This window comes from Salmo salar, chromosome 01, assembly GCF_965601325.2.
Source record: "Salmo salar chromosome 01, fSalSal1, whole genome shotgun sequence".
In the NCBI taxonomy this organism is placed as follows: domain Eukaryota; kingdom Metazoa; phylum Chordata; class Actinopteri; order Salmoniformes; family Salmonidae; genus Salmo; species Salmo salar.
In genome coordinates this window covers 137,756,588-137,780,136 of record NC_138291.1, presented here as the reverse complement: position 1 = coordinate 137,780,136, position 23,549 = coordinate 137,756,588, and the positions used below count along the sequence as shown (strand labels likewise).

The window sequence follows — 23,549 nt, the reverse complement described above, 5'->3', positions numbered from 1 at the left end:
CGGCGGCTGTACATAGTCAAAGATTTCCTTAATTTTGGGTCAGTCACAGTGGTCAGGTACTCTCTCTGTCTGTCTGTCTGTCTGTCTGTCTGTCTGTCTGTCTGTCTGTCTGTCTGTCTGTCTGTCTGTCTGTCTGTCTGTCTGTCTGTCTGTCTGTCTGTCTGTCTGTCTGTCTGTCTGTCTGTCTGTCTGTCTGTCTGTCTGTCTGTCTGTCTGTCTGTCTGTGTGGCCTGAATTGCCCTGATTGTCTCTCTCTCTCTCCCTGGGCCTGAATTGCCCTGATTCTCTCTCTCTCTCTCCCTGGGCCTGAATTGCCCTGATTGTCTCTCTCTCTCTCCCTGGGCCTGAATTGCCCTGATTGTCTCTCTCTCTCTCCCTGGGCCTGAATTGCCCTGATTGTCTCTCTCTCTCTCCCTGGGCCTGAATTGCCCTGATTGTCTCTCTCTCTCTCCCTGGGCCTGAATTACCCTGTCTGTCACTCTCTCTCTCCCTGGGCCTGAATTGCCCTGATTGTCTCTCTCTCTCTCCCTGGGCCTGAATTGCCCTGATTGTCTCTCTCTCTCTCCCTGGGCCTGAATTGCCCTGTCTGTCACTCTCTCTCTCCCTGGGCCTGAAATACCCTGTCTGTCACTCTCTCCCAAGTTCTGAAATGCCCTGTCTGTTGCTCTCTCTCTCTCTCTCTCTCTCTCACTTAAATGCCCTGTCTGTCCCTCTCTCCTTGTCCTGTATCTCTCTCTCTCTCTCCCTGAGCTTGAAATGCCCTGTCTGTCTATCCCTGTCTCTCTGGGTCTGTCTTAAATACCCTGTCTGTCTCTCTCTCCCATGGCCACACAGCCAAGGAATATCCTTCTCTTTTCGAAAAACTTTCGGATTCAGGCAGCAAAGTGGAGAAAATATTCACCAGTTGACAAACCCAGACAGATTATCCACGATGCACTACTGGATAGCCATCAACATTATAACAACAAATAATCAAATAAACTGAACTGCAGTTCAGCTGTGTGCGTGCGTGCGTGTGTGCGTGCGTGCGTGCGTGCGTGTGTGTGTGTGTGTGTGTGTGTGTGTGTCTGCATTTCACAGCCCTGGTGTGTGCATATGTATGGGTAAACTAACTTTTCTCCCTTCCCCAGGTATCGCTCGGACGGAGAAGGACAAAGGCACTCTGTATGAGCTCACCTTCAAAGGGGACCAGAGCCGTGAGTTCAGGAAGCTGGTTCTGTTCCGTCCCTTTGGGCCGCTGATGAAGGTGAAGAACGAGAGAGTGGATACGGCCAACGTCCCCATCAACATCATAGTGCCCCTCTCCCAGAGGGCCGACAAGTTCAGACACTTCATGCACAACTTCAGGTGAGAGCCACTCAGTTATTCATGCGTGTTATTGGCCCTTTCGCCCCTCTCTTCTTCCTTGTAACTCTTTCCCCGGGTTGTTGCGGTAAATCAGAATGTGTTCTCCGGCAACCTACCTGAAAAAATAAATAAAGGTAAAATAAGGGTTAATAAAGAAATGTAAAAAAGCATGTTCACTTGTATTAACTATGATAATGTTAGGCAATAACCGAGTTAAAGGGAACGAGAAACAGAATATACAGTAGTTATCCATGTTTGACATTCCTGGTTTGTCACAGCAGTAAGGATTCAGAATATAGGAGGTAAAGGTTCTGTTTGTACTCTGATAGCCACGGTATGTCTGTCTGTTAGAGACTCTTTCAGTCCTGTAATTTGTTACACTCCTGCACAGCTGCTTATCAAGGCTTTGAAGGTTTTTTTTTTCTAGCAAATCCTGCTTAGTAGCAGTCTTAAACCCAGCACATGAAACTGCCCCCAGGACTCAGAGGGAACCTGTGATATAGTGGTGCTGTTCATGCTGTACAAAGGTTCCCTGAGTCGCTGAGCAAACGCTTTGGTCTCATCCATATTTAAGGGAGGAGGAGGAGGAGGAGGGTGTGTGTGTGTGCGTGCGTGTGCATTCACGTGGAGAGAAGAGCAATGGGAGGTAGAACTGACAGTCTTTCAGAAGCCATGTGACTCATTTACTGAGCACAGCGTACACATTTGGCGTGTCTCCATCAGAATGTCTGCTACTAGAGTTGTAGAATGTCACACTAGTGCTGGAGATCGATCGCTCTAGGCTTCTGTCTGGTGCCAGGTCATCATTGTGTGACTCCTATATAAACGTAACATACCATATGCAGCCTGTGCATGTACAGTATGCACCAGTGGAGGCTGTTGGGAGGAGCTGTAGGAGGACGGGCTCATTGTAATGGCTGGAATGGAATCCATGGAACGGAGTCAAACGTGGTTTCCATAAGTGCATAAGTGTTTGGTACCGTTCCATTAATTCCATTCCAGCCTTTACAATGAGCCCGTCCTCCTATAGCTTCTCCCACCAGCCTCAACTGGTATGCACCTACCCTTAAGGGTACTCTCTGATCTTTCTGTAACCCCATTTTGAACTGACCTCTTCTATTGATACAATATATGTTTTCTTTCAAATACTTTGAACTTTTTGTCTCAGCCTACCTTCAGTGCAAATGTGCAGGGTTTGGACCTCGGAGATGATTCCATCGGTTCCATTGCGCCAGGCAAGCTTCAAACGCAGCGAAAGTCTGCTGAAAGCAAAACAAATGATTTCAACCTAGGCTACCTTCCCCTTGGCCCTCTCCGTACTTGGCTTGTGTATAATAAGTCCCCTGCTCTGTTTGATTCATTGTTTCTTAATGTGTTTGCGTGTGTTGTTGCAGAGAGGTGTGTGTGCGGCAGGATGGGCGTGTTCACCTCACAGTGGTGTATTTTGGGAAGGACCAGATGAATGAAGTCCGGAGCACTCTGGAGAACACGTCTAGGTGGGTGGAAAAACGCACACACACACACACACACACACACACACACACACACACACACACACACACACACTCACACACACACACACACACACACACACACACACACACACACACACACACACACACACACACACACACACACACACACACACAAGAATGCGCGCACGCACACACACGCAGAGAAACAGAAACAGACATACACACACACACAATCACACACCCACACATGCTCACACATGCACAGATGAGCAAACATGACTGTATGCTTAGAAAATGGGAAATCCTTATTTTATATTCATAAAATTGCTCAGAGAAATGATCTAAAAATGATAGGGGTCAGAATTATTGACACCCCTGTTTTCGATACTCCAGTACCCTCGCCTTGTGAGGATAACGACACTGAGCCTTTTTCTCAAATGTTTTATTCGATTGGAGAACACATTGGGAGGGATCTAAAACCATTCCTCCATACAGGATCTTTCCAGAACTTTGATATCCTTTGTCTACTCTTATGAACTGCCCTCTTCAATACAAACCACAGGTTTTTAATGGGGTTCATATCCGGAGACTGAGATGGACATTACAAAATGTAAATTATGTGGCCAATGAACCATTTATTTGTGGATTTTGATGTGTGCTTGGGGTTATTGTCTTGCTGGAAGATCCACTTGTGGCCAAGTGTCAGCCTCCTGGGAAAGGCAACCAGGTTTTTGGCTAAAATCTAATGGTTCTTGGTAAGGGGACAGTGCTAGAGGATTGAAAACAGGGGTGTCAATCATTGCGACCCCTATGTTTTTCAGATGTTTTGTATTAAACAAAATGTCTTTCTCTGAGCAATTGTATTAATATCAAGTAATGTACGTAAAAAAAATATGTCAGCATACAATATAGCTCAGTAATTGCATTATTTATTTTATACTGTCTTTTTTGCTAATTTCTATCAAGGGTGCCTATAATTATGGACCCCACTGTACAACCACCCCCCCCCCCCCCACCCCTCGCCCCCGCACACACACACACTCCCTGTCTCTCTTTATAGCAACTCAGAAAACTCAGCCCCGTCTGATGAATAATGTAGGAGTGTGGCCACCCAGAGGCACTCAGTGACCTCTGCCAGTGTCGGATATTACAGGCCTGGGATCAGGGCTGACAGCGGTCGCACTGAAATTAGTGTATTGCCCGCAGATACAATTACAGGTCCAGGGTCAATTTGAGATCGTCCTGTGGGTGAAATGAGTTCACACGGTACTCTGGTACTGTGCTGATTAGCTGGTAGGTTGCCATGGAGACGCTGTGCCCACCCCTGGCCGGATGGTTTGCAGGGGTAGAAAGAGAAAGAAGGAGCGAAAGAGGGAAGGAGAGAGAAAGAGTTGCACACCTCATGCTAGGCTTTGAGCTGGTTTCAGATGTCACACTACAGCTTTTTTTCTCTCTCTCTCTCTCTCTCTCTCACTCTCTCGCTTTCTTGCTCTCAATGACAATGAGGCAGACAGTATTGTCTAGAAAGAGAAACCTGATGAGAGCCAAGGTCTTTCGCTCAGAGATATCTCATTGTCAACAGCTCTCATGTCTCTGCGAATGGCCTGTGATGGAGTGAATAGTTAAAGGGAGAAAGGCAAGACGGTATCCTTGTACATTCTCTCTGAGACAGTGACCTCCGCTGCTAAATGTGTTGTCTCACTGGGCGAGGGAAAGAGCTGTGTTAGTCCTTGGAGGATTTGTTCGCTTTGTTCCCAGCAAATACCATAGACACAGCCTGTGTGTAACAAGACATATGTTGATACCTGTTATCCACACAGTCTCGCTCAACTAGTTCACAGACAACTGAGCACTACAGTCCCTCGTTCTCGCTAGGCTTTTTGTATCACAATTACTCTGATAACGAATATCTTAACAGCCATAACAGTCCCACGATTGGAGCTCACGTCAGACCTGGGTTCAAATGGTAATTGTTTACTTTCAAATGATTTAGCTGTGTTTGTGAGCTTGCCCTGGCACTCCAGGCAGACTCAATCAAACTCTTTAGAGTAACACTATTTGAAACCAGGTCTGCTACAGTTCAGGATGGAGCTCACATGATACCAAACATATCTACTGTATCAATCATGGTCTGTCCTCTTGTCACCTCATAAACAGCTCTCTGTTGTCAATGCATTCCATCGCCGTGGTTACGCAACACTTCATCTGACTCTGGATCAGACACTTTAATCAAGCACTGATCTCCTAGAGAGAAAGATAACAACATCCAGACTCCAATCTCTCCCTATTCCTTTATTTTTCTGTTGGACTGGTCTGAAGGGTTATCGATTTGTGTGACGGTACAATTGATCCATGGTCGACGATCTGAATCCTGCCTGCCCTTATTGTAGCTTTGCCGATGTCAATATCTGTTTCCAACAGCAGGCACCGGATGGATCATTTGCTTCTGCTGCTGCTGCGTCTGCCCTGACTAAATCAAAGTCATCCTTCCCTATCCAAAGACTATTTACCCGTATTGTACTGAATGTGCTCATAATCATTGGGGCAAGCTCTGTATCCAAGTCAGTTAAATCACATCATCAAAGTAGAGAGACAGAGCAGGTTGAAATAAAGTTAAATTCCTCTTGCTGTATGTTAGTGACCTGTACCAGACAACGAGACATGATTATCATGTCGAACACGCTTCAACCAGTAACTGTCCATCACTCCAGTTTGAGATGGACAGAGACACACCGAACTGTTTGAAGAGCGGGGGAAATCGATAGACATGAATAAATTAGTGTCCATGAGGGAGCGAGGAGAGGAGAGGAGAAGAGATGCATCAAAGAAAAGACACAGCAGAGAAGAGAAGAGAGCGGAAAGAGGAGAGCGTTTTGAGCCCAGGGTGATAGCTGAACGCCTGTGAACCACAGATGTCCTCAGAACATAAACACCAGCCCACCAGCTAACAGCGCACAGTAAATGCTAATGCACCATTCCTACATCTCCTTAGAGGGATCAGCTCCTCAGGGAGACAGACAAAGCACTGCATCCTTTCAACAACAAAAAACTTCATCACAGGGTAGTGTAGGATTTCATATGGATGACACAATATTTTGGCTTTTCAGGAAACTGGAATCCGGAGTGTGTTCTTTCAGTGTTTCCATCCAGTGTTGATGTTTATCCACGTTAAGTAAATTTAAATCTGCCTCTCATTATGCTCTATCTTTCCCACACACACACACACACACTTAAAAACCACTTCAGCCCTGCTTAATGGGGCCTTGCACGAGGCCTGCGTCTACACACGTCTACATTTTTAATGACCAGTACTGATGATGTTTCTTCAAAACATTTTACTGAATCCTAACTCTCCAGGGTCCTCCAAAACACTAGAGGCCCCGGCTGTCAGACAAATGGGCGGTGAGTGCACTCACTCAGACAGACACACACACACACACACACACACACACACACACACACACACACACACACACACACACACACACACACACACACACACACACACACACACACACACACACACAGTGAGACTCCTCAGGGTGTTAACAGTAGACAGAGAGGGGTCTTGAACTCCTAGTTGAAGATTTCCCCTCCCTGGAGGCAGAAGACAGGACAGGGGAGACAGACAGGAGCTCCTTCCTGTGCTTGTTTGACATGGCAGTACTGAGGATGGCTGGAAAATGGATATAAGGATGTTGGGAGAGGGGGAGAAAGAGGGGTGGGGGGCTTTCCCAGACCAGCACCAGACGGACATACCAAACCAGGATCACGAAAGGAAATATCCAGTGTGTTTTGGCCTGAGGCTCGGGGCTGCTTGAATCACAGTGAAAACACTCCAACAAGCAGCCTGAATCCTAAACTAATCCCACTCCTACCAACTACTAATGTGATTTGAATTAAATCATGTTTAGCTGCTTTTAATTACTCTGGCCCACATACATATTTAATGCTTTTTTTTATATAATTTGTGGTTTAAAAGGTATTTATCAAATGCGGGAACAAACTCCCACAGGGCTTGGCAAACAATGTTTTAATGTCCTAACAATTTCTGGGGACTTAAAAGATTTTGTGCACCTTGAATAAACAACAGCTGGCTGGGAATTCTAGTGGCAACATTTACAAGCATACATTCTGCACTAGTATGAGTTTTAGTATGTGTATATGGTAGGCATGCATGTGTGCATTTTTGCATTTGTGGGTGTATCTGTGGGTGTCTGTGTTTCTGTCTGTCTATATTTGTCTGCCAGTCTGTCTGTCCGTATGTCTGGGCACACCAACCAACACGGGGGGGTTTCTGTTCTGGCCACACCAGCCAAAACGTGGGTGTATCTGTTCTGGCCACACCAGCCAAAACGTGGGTGTTTTTGTTCTGGCCACAGACCCACGTATTGGCTGGTATCTGTTTTAGCCACACCAGCCAATTCATGGGTGTATCTGTTTGTGTCTACGCAGGATTAAGCTCATGTACACTGGTCCTAAATCTGTTTTCTTTCTGACAGCAGATATAAGTCGGTCTCCATACAGATTAATCTGAAATCAAATACACAGTTGATCTATTCCAGAGCCAGCGTCCCCAGGAAGGAGAGAAGGAGCACTTCCCTCTGGTTCAGTTTGGCTAGATGCTGATAGAGAGATGATAAGAGACGGGGAGAAGGACTCCGTACTGGGAATAGCCTACAGGCTATAGTGTCAGGCTGAACTACAGATGCCGTATCTTGATTTGACCCAGTTTCTCACAGCAGGAAAATAATCCAGCAGCTACAGGAAATGTGAATTATTATGTGGATTATAATGAATGTTCATTTTTTTTGTAGGGGTTGACACATTTTTCATTAGGGCAAATTCATTATGACAAACTGTCGAACCCAAGTAAGACTAGCTGTCGCCATTGGCGTCGGCTAATGGGTATCCCAATAAATCAAATCAAATCCAGTCTCATATTTTTAAGTGGAAATTTCAAACTTTAGAAGCATTTTTAAACCTTCAATACACTACAAGTTTGCATTTCCATTATGATCAAATCAAGATACGGCATCTGTACTACAACTGTCACGTCGCCTCTGCCGTATAACTACCTTAGAGTAACGTCTAACCCTGCAGTGCAAAGCTAGAGATCAGGCTGCAACCATTGTCATCTTATAGCCACCATTCAGAACTATCCCACAGTGCTATAGCGGAATATGAACCCCATAATAAAAGGCACATGAATCAAGTTTCAATATTATATTTTAATAATAACTCGATAATAAAATTAAAAAACGGATTATGTTCCTCATGTTCTTTGATCTGCTGGTGGGCTACAGTTGAATCTATGGGTTGTCTCTGGAAATATTATCCGTTTATGTTCTGCTACCAGACCTGTGAATAAAATACACCACAGTACATCATCATTTATGTCACAGATGAGTAATTGTGTTCTCTTTTTAACTGGAAAGTTGAATTTATGATCCATTTTGGGCATGAATATGTGATCATGTGAGAGCGTTCATTAATAATGTATTAACAGTTTTATAGTGTTCACATCTCAAACAATTAATTGCAATGTTTTCTTGCTAGTTCCCCCTAGTGCAAGGCCCAAGGTTAGGAATGGATGTATAATTTATCCTGATGGATCCTGCTGTGTGTGTGTGTGTGTGTGTGTCTTCCATAGCAGACCTCAGTCTTTGCAGTCCCCTTCTCTCTCTCTCTCTCTCTCTCTCTCTCTCTCTCTCTCTCTCTCTGTCTCTGTACGGTAGCAGGCTTGTATTTGAGTTGAGCCCACAACGTGCCACTCTATCCACACTATCCACAAGGGCATAATCCCACACTAATAAAGGAACATCAATCAGTGGTTGTTTACCGTGGGTGGATGATAATAATGCCTAAAGGAGGCTGAGATGTCACAAAACACATTTGTCACGTTGACAAAGTAGCATATTAACTATGTAGGGCATATTGCAGGTGCCATTTGGGACCCAGCCATCATGTAGCCACTTTACAGACCTGATCTTATTAGTTCTGCTGTTGTCAAAGGGGAAATTAGGTTTGCTACAGTATACGGGGGTAGTGTGTGTGTGTGTGTGTGTGTGTGTGTGTGTGTGTGTGTGTGTGTGTGTGTGTGTGTGTGTGTGTGTGTGTGTGTGTGTGTGTGTGTGTGTGTGTGTGTGTGTTGTAGTTAATGGTACAGTACAAAGACAGAGCTGTGTATATTGTATGCAGTGTCTGTATTCGGACTCAGCTGGGCCCTCTGCTCTCATAAGACCCATTAGACACTGATGAATTAAGCCTGTCCCACTCCCTCTAATAAATTACATTTAAACCAATGACGCTAATTCATTTTTGGTCCATTTCTTTTGCCACACTGTCTCCCTCTGTCTAGTATCCGTTGGGTTCTGTCTCTGAATCAACTCCGATTTCATCTCCAATTCTGTCAAATTCTCTCCTCCCCTCTCCCCTCTCTCTCTCTCTCTGCTCCAACCTCTCCAACCTGATTGCATACGAGTTTCTTTCGGAGAGGTTGGGTTAAAGCAGAAGATAGATTTCTGTTGGACATTTGTGTATATGTCACGTCCTGACCAGTAAAAGGGGTTATTTGTTATTATAGTTTGGTCAGGGCGTGGCAGGGGGTGTTTGGTTTGTGTGTTTCGGAGTTTTTGGTTTATGTTCTAGATTATCTATTTCTATGTGTTTATCGAGCTTGTCTATTTCTATGTTAGTTTTGTCAATGACCTCCAATTAGAGGCAGCTGGTTGTTGTTATCTCTGATTGGAGGCCATATTTAGTTGTGTGTGTTTTCACTTGTGTTTGTGGGTGGTTGTTTCCTGTATAGTCTGTGCACCTTATTGGACTGTTTTCGTCGTTTGTTTTGTTTAAGTGTTCTTCTTCTTATCTCTCTGCAGGGAGATCAACTTTAAGAACTTCTCCCTGCTGCAGCTGAATGAGGAGTTCTCCAGGGGGCGTGGCCTGGATGTGGGCGCCAGGGCGTGGAAGGGAGGAAACGTCCTCCTCTTCTTCTGTGACGTCGACATCTACTTTACCGCCGACTTCCTGAACACCTGCCGTCTCAACGCTCAACCTGGTACTACAGTACACTGAACAAATCCACATCAGTGCTATGTTCGACGTGGGCCACTGTGTCTTTTGGTTTTCTAACAAAGCTGAGATTTGAATGAAATAACCATTGAGATGTTGTTTTGTATTAACCATTGGTAATTAATACTTTGGATATCTTAGATTTGTTTGGTTACATTTTCATATATTTATTTCTTCCTCAGGTAAGAAGGTCTTCTATCCTGTTCTGTTCAGCCAGTATAACCCAACCCTGATCTACGGCAATCATGACCACATCCCACCAGTTGAACAGCAGCTGGTAAGAAACCTGCTTTCACAGATGTCCTCAGAAATATGTACAACAGCACATTTTCTTACCTTAAAGATTTGCCTGTTTATTAATTTTTTGCTATTTTTAATAGGTGATTAAAAAGGACACAGGATTATGGAGAGACTTTGGCTTTGGAATGACGTGCCAGTACAGATCAGATTTCATCAACATAGGTAAATATCATGTTACCGTGCTCAGCGCTGGTAAATTGTCATATCCAAACCATCTGCAATATTCTTATGGACTCAGGCATATTGGCTCTCAGGACAGGTTTTGCCTCAATACATTTTTCCACCTCAGTCGAGGCCATTTGATGAAGTCACAGGCTATAAACTATGCTGTAAATAAGGGTCGTTTCTGGACCGTGTCTGCGTCCCAAATGGCACCTTATTCCGTATATGGTGCACTACTTTTGACCAGGGCTCGTAGGGCACACGTGTCTAAGCCAGAAATACACACATACAGAGAGATAGACAGAGATTTGACTGTTTGTCGTTGTAATTTCATTTGCCACTGGCAGAACATTAATATTAGTGTGGAGGGAGACAGAGGAACAGCATCTGTCTGACCTTAAACTCTCAGGAGCGAGACACGTCGTACTACAGTACGACCTATAATACATAAAATACTCCTTGCAACTCTAGGGTGAGTGATTTGAGATTTTAGATGTGATGCGAATAGTAATGAATAATTAATTTATCTGTGATGAGATTTTCACCCAAAGTAGAGAGAGATGAAGGGAGGTAGAGAGAGGCACAGACAGAGAGGCACAGAGAGAGAGAGGAAAATAAACAATGTGCTTCTCACAGTGAGATGAAGAGAAGAGACAGGGTGACTTCAAACAGAGGGGATATTTTTAGGCCCTGGTGCACACACAAATAAACAATTTCCAACTTCCTGGTTCGGTTCATTGTTTAGCCCCTCAGCACTGAGCAGTCTGCAGTCATCTTAAAAAGAGAGAGGGGGAGAAAAACCGCACTCGTGCATAAATAAGCAAAACATGGTTACCCGTGTCACCTAGGGTATGAAGAGGATGTAGTCCAGTTAGTTGGAAAGAACTGACGTCAGCATCTTACTTCCTCTGAAAGTCAAGTTAGGGCATGTTCTGAGGTTCTATCACAATATTTCATCATTCCACTGCTGTCATATCATCAGACTCCATGCATTAAGGAAGGTGTCCTTAATGTTTTGTAGACTCAGTGTATATAGATTCAGAGTGTTTAATAGTCACATAGGGGGAGGGAGGAAGCAGGTAGCTGACTAGTGGTGGCTATTCAGCAGCCTGATATAGTGAGTTTACGAGTTCATGTTGTCCCTCCTCCAGGTGGTTTTGACGTGGACATCAAAGGTTGGGGTGGTGAGGATGTTCACCTTTACAGGAAGTACCTGCACAGCAACCTGCTGGTGGTGCGGTCCCCATCGCGGGGCCTCTTCCACCTGTGGCACGAGAAGCGCTGTGCTGACGAGCTGCCCCCGGAGCAGTACAGGATGTGCATGCAGTCCAAGGCCATGAACGAAGCCTCACACGGCCAGCTGGGCATGCTCTTCTTCCGACACGAGATCGAGGCACACTTGCGTAAGCAGAAACCCCAGCGGTCCATTGCCAAAAAGACATGAGGGAATCGCACAGGAATCTAGACTACAGGAGGAGACATGACAGTATGACAGTCAGAGACAGTGAGGGGGGAACAACAACAAAATAGAGATCTTCTGTTATGAACAGTGATGACATAACAGTACTGACTCACTGTAGAGGAAAAACACTCCAATATATCCTCCCTTTTGTTATGCCAAAAAGGGCGTAACAAAAAACACCGAAGACACCTTCCGTTACTTGAAGAAGTGCAAGCACTGTGAAGACAACAGTTAAAAGGGCCAGCAGAAATACTTGTATTGACTGCTCCTCTGTGTTTTGGTCTAAAATCATGTGCCTCATGTTGACTGACTGACAGCTGGTTTTAAGAATCATGATGTGGCATTGCTGATTTCTTGAAGGAGGCTGGAGGAAGACTGGAACAAGATTTCCCTGTGTCTTACTAGAGCCACCTTGTGGACAGGAGGAAAACAGCATGACAGTGAATGGAATGTGGACACTAAAGCTCAAGTCATGTAACCTGGTTACATGACAATACACTCAGACAGATGGTCAATCAATAAATGGAAACAGGTGTTAGTAATGCTTCTTTAGCGAGCCAATGACAACAATGGAGGGACATGGACACGGTTAGACATTCATTATTTCTCAAGCTCCACAGAATCATTATGGTGCTCTGCTTTTTCACGAGTTTTACTAATCCTACCTGCATGTGCTTTTATGTGGTTTTTCATCATCAAGAAACAAAACAGTGCAGTTTTGTCTTGTTTGAAGGGTCAAAATGAATATAGTATATTTTTTACACTGAGCAGTATTATGGTTTGCAGTTTGAGAATGAAGCTACAGTACATGTATGACGAATATTATATGGCCCTGAGAGAAAATATGGGTACAGTGTCCTTTGTTTTGAGTATGGGCTAACATTGTGCAAATAATATATTTTATAATAGATGTATTACACTTCTGTTCCATAATTAAGTTATCCAGTGTTAAAATTATAGAATGATTTTCACACTTTTGTTGGAAAAAGAAAAAGCCTCGTTCCAAAAATGCTTATTTATTATTAATAATTGTTAGCTACATCACTTATTTGCCTATTCTTTCTTAGAAGCTGAAATTACGGTGGCTTGACACAAGTCTACATGAGCCAAATTAAGTTTAGTGGTTGTATAATGCTTCCATGTCTACAGAGCACTATAGACCAGGACAAGGAAGGGTAGGAAAAGGCTAGTATGAATGTGCAAATAAAGACAATCTGGAATGGAATGTTAATATGGAAAGAGTGTCTGATATTTGAAAGTGGCAAATTGTTTTGACGTTGTCCTGATGGATTTCTACTGAGAGTATTTCTTAGAGATGTGGCCTATAGATTACTAAATATATTATTATATATAAATACATTTTCACAGGATTGACATTCACAGCGAGTGACAATGATTTTATGCCTTTAACGAGTTCACTTATTTGTCTTAAACTAAATATTGAGAGATTTGATTTAATTCCCAAGTCTTTCAATTTCAAGAAAGGACTTGGGTTGCTTCACATGGAAGAATTTGTACTAACCTAAATTTGTGTTGGATGACCAAAACCTGTAAAAAGAGTCAAGAGGATGCACCTTTTAATTGTTTTACATTTTATTGCTTCATGAAAGGATACTTTATCTGTTAATAATAAATATAACTTTCCTGATGAAGTTCTTGATTGATTCTCAATTCATGCCCATTTCTTTCTTATTTTTTCTGTTTGAAGTGTTGTCTACAGTTGAAATACACATGTATACTCATTTTGAGACCCTTGTAATAGTTTGAAATGAAGAAATAAAATTATATTCTGGTCAGATGCTTCTTCACAGATTTTATTTGATTCCAGTATGCAAAAACTGCAGTTGTCTGTAATCTACTCTACTGTAACTCTACGCTATACTTTATTCTTTACTCACCTGTTGTGCAGCCTGCGAAATGTCTAAAAAAGACTCTGTGGTATTGTGTAGTGATGTACACAAGATGTTAGTCTCGTCATTACATTGTGTTCAGTAGTACACCTCTAGATGGAAGTATTGCATCCCAGTTGAGGAACCAAAGTGCCAAAACCTATGAACAGATACTGTATGTTGGCTATGAAATAGATGTTGTGGAGAGTGGTGTGTGAATTATGGGGTGAGCCAGGGGTCGTTAATCTCACCTGATAGAGACATGAGCTCATCTAAAGGCAACAAAAGTCAAACTTGGAGGGGTCTCTAAATATTGATAATTTGACCAAAACGCGTACGGACAGCAAGATGCATCAATCTCACCGGAGAACGCATCCTATCGAGCGAAACAGCGCCCCTCCGTAGCTCATGTATCTGATGCTGTCTGTCCAAAAATAGTATGAAATGTTACACATGCTGAGCCAGAGGGGCGCTGTTTCACTCTCTCATACTGTATGCTTTCTCCGCTGAGATAGATTCAGCCACTTGCGAATTGAAGAAAAATTATGAAACATTATTTAAAATAGATTTTATTTATTATTATTGTTCACATTTTTGGGGAAGCATGGCTTCCCTTGGCATCTATAAATACACGCCACTGTAGTAGGCCTAATGAAAATCGCTGAATGTCATTACACTTTTGTAACAGATCTTTCCATTCATCAATTGGTGCGTGCACAGTGCACTGTTTGGATGTTGGAATTATTTTGGAGTAGCCTACTTTTAGAAGTGATTTGTTTGACAATCAGCCTAGTATTTTTTTTTTTTACCATTAAACGACATTCCTATTAGGCCCATAAAGAATTTACAGTGCTGTGAAAAAGTATTAGCCTCCATTCTGATTACTCTATTTCTGCATATTTGTGATACTGAATGTTATCAAATCTTCAACCAAAACCTAATATTAGATAAAAGTAACCTGAGTTTACAAATAAACAAAACAAAACATATATATATATATACTTATTTTGTTTATTTAATTAACAAAGATATGCAACACCCAATTCCCGTGTGAAAAAAGTAATTGCCCACCATAACCCTACCACCACCATGCTTGATCGTTGGTTTCCGTTGGTTTAAGGTTCTTACTGTGGAATGCAGTGTTTGGTTTTCGCCAGACATAATGGGACCCATCTCGTCCAAAAAAGTTGACTCGAGTTTTCCAAAAAGGACCTGGAAGCACCTGGATTATCATCAAGATTCTTGGAAGAATGTTCTATGGACAGATGAGTCTAAAGTATAACTTTTTGGACGACATGGGTCCCATTATGACTGGTAAAAACCAAACACTGCATTCCACAGTAAGAACCTTATACCAACGGTCAAGCAATGTGGTGGTAGTGTGATGGTTTGGAGATGCTTTGCTGCCTCAGGACCTGGACGACTTTCCTTAATAGAAGGAACCATGAATTCTGCTCTGTATCAGAGAATTCTACAGGAGAATGTCAGGCCATCTGTCTGTGAGCTGAAGCTGAAGCGCAGCTGGGTCATGCAGCAAGACAATGATCCAAAACACACAATCAAGTCTACATGAAAACGGAAAAAAAAAAAGTGAATTTGAAGTTTTGGAATGGCCTAGTCAAAGTCCAGACCTAATCCCAATTGACATGTTGTGGCAGGACTTGAAACGAGCAGTTCATGCTTGAAAACCCACAAATGTCGCTGAGTTAAAGCAGTTCTGCATGGAAGAGTGGGCCAAAATTCCTCTACAGTGACGTGAGAGACTGATCAACAACTAGAGCATGACCAGTTATTGAGTGTAAGGGAGCAATTACTTTTTCACACAGGGAGCTTGTTTATGAAATAAGTATGTAATTGTTGTATTATTTTTTCATTTGTTCCCTTTATCTAATATTAGGTTTTGTTTGAAGACCTGATAACATTCAGTATAAAAAATATGCAAAAGTAGAGAACATTTGAAAGGGGGCAAATACTTTTTCACAGCACTGTATACCCAATAGAGGCTCCCCCTAATGTCACAGTATAATTTGTACTCTGGTGGAAAGGCTATGACTTTAGACATTATAGGGCATTTGCAACCTGAGACTGACCTTCAGTGCATCCTGTAACATCCAATTAGAATATATACTGCTCAAAAAAATAAAGGGAACACTTAAACAACACAATGTAACTCCAAGTCAATCACACTTCTGTGAAATCAAACTGTCCACTTAGGATGCAACACTGATTGACAATTCATTTCACATGCTGTTGTGCAAATGGAATAGACAACAGGTGGAAATTATAGGCAATTAGCAAGACACCCCCAATAAAGGAGTGGTTCTGCAGGTGGGGACCACAGACCACTTCTCAGTTCCTATGCTTCCTGGCTGATGTTTTGGTCACTTTTGAATGCTGGCGGTGCTTTCACTCTAGTGGTAGCATGAGACGGAGTCTACAACCCACACAAGTGGCTCAGGTAGTGCAGCTCATCCAGGATGGCACATCAATGCAAGCTGTGGCAGGAAGGTTTGCTGTGTCTGTCAGCGTAGTGTCCAGAGCATGGAGGTGCTACCAGGAGACAGGCCAGTACATCAGGAGACGTGGAGGAGGCCGTAGGAGGGCAACAACCCAGCAGCAGGACCGCTACCTCCGCCTTTGTGCAAGGAGGAGCAGGAGAAGCACTGCCACAGCCCTGCAAAATTACCTCCAGCAGGCCATAAATGTGCATGTGTCTGCTCAAACGGTCAAAAACAGACTCCATGAGGGTGGTATGAGGGCCCGACGTCCACAGGTGGGGGTTGGGCTTACAGCCCAACACCATGCAGGACGTTTGGCATTTGCCAGAGAACACCAAGATTGGCAAATTCGCCACTGGCGCCCTGTGCTCTTCACAGATGAAAGCAGGTTCACACTGAGCACATGTGACAGACGTGACAGTCTGGAGATGCCGTGGAGAACGTTCTGCTGCCTGCAACATCCTCCAGCATGACCGGTTTGGCGGTGGGTCAGTCATGGTGTGGGGTGGCATTTCTTTGGGGGAGCGCACAGCCCTCCATGTGCTCGCCAGATGTAGCCTGACTGCCATTAGGTACCGAGATGAGATCCTCAGACCCCTTGTGAGACCATATGCTGGTGCGGTTGGCCCTGGGTTCCTCCTAATGCAAGACAATGCCAGACCTCATGTGGCTGGAGTGTGTCAGCAGTTCCTGCAAGAGGAAGGCATTGATGCTATGGACTGGCCCGCCCGTTCCCCAGACCTGAATCCAATTGAGCACATCTGGGACATCATGTCTCGCTCCATCCACCAACGCCACGTTGCACCACAGACTGTCCAGGAGTTGGCGGATGCTTTAGTCCAGGTCTGGGAGGAGATCCCTCAGGAGACCATCCGCCACCTCATCAGGAGCATGCCCAGGCGTTGTAGGGAGGTCATACAGGCACGTGGAGGCCACACACACTACTGAGACTCATTTTGACTTGTTTTAAGGACATTACATCAAAGTTGGATCAGCCTGTAGTGTGGTTTTCCACTTTAATTTTGAGTGTGACCCAGACCTCCATGGGTTGATAAATTGGATTTCCATTGATTATTTTTGTGTGATTTTGTTGTCAGCACATTCAACTATGTAAAGAAAAAAGTATTTAATAAGATTATTTCATTCATTCAGATCTAGGATGTGTTATTTTAGTGTTCCATTTATTTTTTTGAGCAGTGTATAATGTTCTTTTATCAGTTAGATTTCTTCACCTCCTGCATCCTCTCTCCACCGTCCTTTTGAACAAGGTCAAAGGTAATCGAGGAAAGTCGGCGAGGAGAGTGAACTGGCATGGAAATGCACTTGCTTGACATGAGACGGTCCTTCTCCACTCGTGCGTCATTAGGCAAATTACATTTACGGGGTGGATAAATGGGTAAAGTAAATGGGTAAATAAATGGGTAAAGTGATCAAAACAAATGAAGTTAATTGTGCAAGACATTTTATAGATAAAACAATAAGTAGCATGTTGTTTTTAATGTAACTTTTTGGGCCACCCGACCAAATTCACATAGAAATGTGAGTTATGGATATGTCATTCTCATTGAAAGTTTAAGAAGCAGTAGTATCTGTTCTATGTGTACTATTTATATGATTCACTTTCTTAAGTTTTGCTTTTGTGTCTTCTACTTTCAGTTTTGTATACCAGCTTCAAACAGCTGAAAAAAATGTATTCTGGTTATTAAAAAAAAGATTTACCTGCGGTTTAGATGGTACAATGATTCTCTACACTATTCTTACTTGTTTTGTCACATAAACTGAAATTAGGCGAACTATTAACATTTTATCCTCCAGGAAATGTCGGAGCAAGTTCTGCATATTGCACCTTTAAACGTGTGCATGTTTTTCTTCTCTGACAAAACAAAAGCTGATTAAGGGGGTGTGGCAGATTTCAAAACTCTTCTATGGTAGGATACACATTAGTATCCTCGATGAAAAGTAGCTATCGAGGAGAGGTGGCGCTCTTCTGTTTGCCTACTAACGAAATGATATACTCCTCGACCACTTATCAGTTTCCAGGTCACGGAGGAAAGAGGACGAAGGACGGTCTTTTTCCCAAATGAGAATCTCCCCATACATTATTGGAGAATAGACCCACGTGGTAAGGTGTGATAACGTGTGATGTGATCACCACATGATGTCCGATGTGAACAATTGGCTGCTGACCATGAGAACTATATCTAGTGGTATCTTATCTGTGTTGTATGATAGTCCTGATGTAGCCAACCTCTGCTCTGTCAGTTATTAGGAGTCTATTGACGCACCTGTGTGTCACCCTAAGTAACATAATACAAAAATCATTAATCCTGTAACTAAAAGTGATGATATAAAACATTTATTTTTACAATACATACAAACAACAACATACAAACAACAACATACAAGTGTCCACAACATCACCCCTAGGTCTCTGGTCAAAAGTGGTGTACTATATAAGGAATGGAATCGGGTGCCATTTGGGACGAAGAATGAGAGACTGGAGTTTCCAAACATTGTATTAAACAGTGTTGTTAGTCACCTCTCTGTGTATTAAACACAGTGTATTATTAATAAACCTCAGTGTTTTATTTTTTCAAACAATACAAAACATACAGTACCAGTCAAACGTTTGGACACACCTACTCATTCAAGGGTTTATGTTTATTTTTACTATTTTCTACATTTTAGAATAATAGTGAAGACATCAAAACTATGAAATAACACACATGGAGTAGTAACCAAAAAAGTATTAAACAAATCAAAATATATTTTAGATTCTTCAAAGTAGCCACCCTTTGCCTTGACAGCTTTGCACACTCTTGGCATTCTCTCAACCAGCTTCACGAGGAATGTTTTTCTATTTTCTTGTCTTGAAGGCGTTCCCACATATGCTGAGCACTTGTTGGCTGCTTTTCCGTCACTCTGTGGTCCAACTCATCCCAAACCATCTCAGTTGGGTTGAGGTCAGGTGATTGTGGAGGCCAGGTCATCTGATGCAGCACTCTATCACTCTACTTGGTCAAACAGCCCTTGTTTTGGTTCATTGTCCTGCTGAACAACGAATGATAGTGCCACTAAGCGCAAAACAGATGGGATGGCGTATCACTGCAGAATGCTGTAGTAGCCATGCTGGTTAAGTGTACCTTGAATTCTAAATAAATCACTGACAGTTTCACCAGCAAAGCACCCCAACACCATCACACCTCCTCCTCCATGCTTCACGGTGGAAACTACACATGCAGAGATCACACGTTCACCAACTCTGCGCCTGGTTTTTGCGACTGCACTTGAAGAAAGAAACTTTCAAGGTTCTTGAAATGTTCTGCATTGACTAACCTTCATGTCTTCATGGGGCGGCAGGCAGATTAGTGGTTAGAGCGTTGGGCCAGTAACTGAAACGTTGCAAGTTCGAATCCCTGTGCTGACAAGGTAAAATCTGTTGTTCTGCCCCTGAAAAATGCAGTTAACCCACTGTTCCTAGGCTGTTATTGTAAATAAGAATTTGTTCTTAACTAGCTTGCCAAGTTAAATATAAAAATGATGGACTGTTGTTTCTCTTTGCTTATTTGAGCTGTTCTTGCCATAATATGGACTTGGTATTTTACCAAATAGGGCTATCTTCTGTATACCACCCCTACCGAGTCACAACACAACTGATTGGGTCAAACGCATTATGAAGGAAAGACATTCCACAAATGTACTTTTAACAAGGCACACCTGTTAATTGAAATGCATTCCAGGTGACTACCTCATGAAGCTGGTTGAGAGAATGCCAAGAGTGTGCAAAGCTGTCATCAAGGCAAAGTGTGGCAATCTTTAAGAATATAAAATGTATGTTGATTTGTTTAACACTTTTTTGGTTACTACATGATTCCATGTGTGTTATTTTATAGTTTTGATGTCTAAATAAAAAAATATATAAAAAATTACAAACCCTGGAATGAGTAGGTGTGTCCAATCCTTTGACTGGTACTGTACATACACAACCATCAATGACATCACACCCGCCCAGACCCATCTGTTCACACCCATTGGGTATCTCACTGCACCCTCACATGCCATCTCTTGAAATATGCAGACAGACGTATTAAAAGTACATTTACATTTTAATACTTCTGACAGCAAACTTGCTAACTCTGCCCATAACTTTTGGACTATTGCGTTCCCAAAAGGAATGGATTTTGAGTCCTTGTTAGTTTTACACTTAAGACAAGACTCTGCCATTGTGCTGTAAAATTTGTGAATGTTGTCTAATGTAATAATTGCTATACACTAGTTTATACTGGATTAAGTACACATTTTTGTTAACTGTAAATGTCATTAGATTGAGATAGGCTATTGCCACGACGAGCGCCTCGGCCATCACGTGAGTAGCCTATGGCTTCATCTTTATCATTAGGTGAATCAGTGTGACACTAGGAAGGGGTGGGGGTGGTTTGGTAGGGGGTGCTTGTGTAGGCCCTGCACACACACACGCCCATCTATAGAATGGTTATTGACATACAGTTGAAGTCGGAAGTTTACATACACCTTAGCCAAATACATTTAAACTCCTGACATTTAATCCTAGTAAAATTCCCTGTCTTAGTTCAGTTAGGATCACCACTTTATTTTAAGAAATGTGAAATGTCCGAATAATAGTAGAGAGAATGATTTATTTCAGCTTTTATTTCTTTCATCACATTCCCAGTGGGTCAGAAGTTTACATACACTCAATTAGTATTTGGTAGCATTGCCTTGAAATTGTTTAACTTGGGTCAAACATTTTGGGTAGCCTTCCACAAGCTTCCCACAATAAGTTGGGTGAATTTTGGCCCATTCCTCCTGACAGAGCTGGTGTAACTGAGTCAGGTTTGTAGGCCTCCTTACTCGCACACGCTTTTTCAGTTCTGCCCACAAATTTTCTATAGAATTGAGGTCAGGGTTTTGTGATGGCCACTCCAATACCTTGACTTTGTTGTCCTTAAGCCATTTTGCCACAACTTTGGAAGTATGCTTGGGGTCATTGTCCATTTGGAAGACCCATTTGCGAACAAGCTTTAACTTCCTGATTGATGTCTTGAGATGTTGCTTCAATATATGCATATAATTGTCCTTCCTCATAATGTCATCTATTTTGTGAAGTGCACCAGTACCTCCTGCAGCAAAGCACCCCTACAACATGATGCTGCCACCCCTGTGCTTCACGGTTGGGATGGTGTTCTTCTGCTTGCAAGCCTCCCTGTTTTTCCTCCAAACATAATGATGGTCATTATGGCCAAACAGTTCCATTTTTGTTTCATCAGACCAGAGGACATTTCTCCAAAAAGTACGATCTTTGTCCCATGTGCAGTTGCAAACCTTAGTCTGGCTTTTTTATGGGGTTTTTGGAGCAGTGGTTTCTTCCTTGCTGATCGGCCTTTCAGGTTATGTCGATATAGGACTCGTTTTACTGTGGAGATACATACTTGTACCTGTTTCTTCCAGCATCTTCACAAAGTCCTTTGCTGTTGTTCTGGGATTGATTTGCACTTTTCACACCAAAGTACATTCATCTCAAGGAGACAGAACGCATCTCCTTCCTGAGCAGTATGACAGCTGCATGGTCCCATGGTGTTTATACTTGCATACTATTGTTTGTACATATGAATGTGGTACCTTCAGGCGTTTGGAAATTGCTCCCAAGGATGAACCAGACTTGTGGAGGTCTGCAATTCTTTTTCTGAGGTCTTGGCTGATTTATTTTGATTTTCCCATGATGTCAAGCAAAGAGGCACTGAGTTTGAAGGTAGGCCTTGAAATACATCCACAGGTACACCTTCAATTGACTCAAATGATGTCAATTAGCCTATCAGAAGCTTCTAAAGCCATGGCATAATTTTCTGGAATTTTCCAAGCTGTTTAAAGGCACAGTCAACTTAGCGTATGTAAACTACTGACCCACAGGAATTGTGATACAGTGAATTATAAGTGAAATAATCTGTCTGTAAACAATTGTTGGAAAAATGACATGTGTCATGCACAAAGTAGATGTCCTAACTGACTTGCCAAAACTATAGTTTGTTAACAAGAAATGTGTGTAGTGGTTGAAAAACGAGTTTTAAATGACTCCAACCTAAGTGTATGTAAACTTCCGACTTCAACTGTACATGCTATATTTACCCCTTTGTATTTTCAGTGTCGGATACTCTGGACGGGGCACTGTTGCCAAATACTCTGGACGGGGCACTGTTGTCGGATACTCTGGACGGGGCACTGTTTCCGGAAGCTCGAGGCTGGGCTGACGCACTGGAAGCCTGATGCGTGGGGCTGGTAGTGGAGGTACCAGGCTGGAGACACGCACCCCAGGGCTAGTGCGGGAAGCAGGAACCATCTGAGTGGAACTAATATTACGCACTGGAAGCCTGATGCGTGGTGCTGGTACTGGAAATGCCAGTTTGGGAACACGCACCTCATGGCTAGTGCGAGGAGCGGGAATAGGCTGAGTAGGACTAGGCTCACTCACTGGAAGCTTGATGCGTGGTGCTGGTACTGGACGTGCCAGACTAGGGGTTCGCACTTCCGGGTCAGCACGAGAGGCGGAAACTGGCAATACTGAGCCATGGAGGCGCACAGGCGGTTTTGATCGCACCTCCTGCACAACCCGTCCTGGCTGGATGGAACTAGCAGCCCTGTACGAGTGGGGTGCTAGTACAGGGCGAACTGGGCTGTGCAGGGGCCTGATGGTTACCGTGCGTAGAGCGGGCGTAGGGTACCCTGGTTCTAGGAGGCGCACCGGTGACCAGACGCGCTGCGCAGGCATCCTCCTTCCAGGCTGGATGCCCACTCTAGCACGGCATCTGCGAGGGGCTGGAAAAACTCGCACTGGACTGTGCGTGCGTATGGGCGAGATCTTGCGCACTTCTTCAAACATCAGCGCCCTCCACTCCATACAGTTCTCCATATAAGCACGGGTAGCTGGCTTAGGGCTCATCCTTGGCCCAGCCAAACTACACGTGTGCCCCCCCCCAAAAAAAATTATTGGGGGTGCCTCTTGTGCTTCTCCATCATCGCGTACATGGTACCGACGCCTCTCTGCCTTAGCTTCCTCTATTTCTTCCTGTGGGCGACGGTATTCCCCAGCCTGGTGCCAAGGTCCAGCCCCATCCAGAATTTACTCTCAGGTCCATTTCTCCCGCCAGTCCATCTCAAAATCCCTTTTCTCCTTCCTCCGCTGCTTGGTCTTTTTGTGGTGGGTAGTTCTGTCACGGGTGTCGTTGGGTAGAGACGACCAAAACGCAGCAGGAATGTGGATGCTCATCTTGATTATTTATTAAATACAGAGAGCACGGAAAAAATAACAAAACGAAGAACGACAAAAGAC

General features: G+C 43.4%; 1 protein-coding gene across 1 annotated transcript in view; it reads left to right on the top strand.

Moving 5' to 3' along the window:
- The window catches only part of LOC106561858 (chondroitin sulfate N-acetylgalactosaminyltransferase 1), a 37,963-nt gene extending 24,347 nt beyond the window's left edge, over positions 1–13,616 (top strand). Inside the window, exons 4-9 of the mRNA XM_014126129.3 lie at positions 1,131–1,347; positions 2,742–2,843; positions 9,704–9,882; positions 10,079–10,173; positions 10,277–10,358; positions 11,510–13,616. Coding sequence (XP_013981604.1) covers positions 1,131–1,347; positions 2,742–2,843; positions 9,704–9,882; positions 10,079–10,173; positions 10,277–10,358; positions 11,510–11,802 — 968 coding nt within the window. The 3' untranslated portion in view covers positions 11,803–13,616. The remainder of the gene's footprint in view (positions 1–1,130; positions 1,348–2,741; positions 2,844–9,703; positions 9,883–10,078; positions 10,174–10,276; positions 10,359–11,509) is intronic.
- Positions 13,617–23,549: the final 9,933 nt, after the last annotated feature.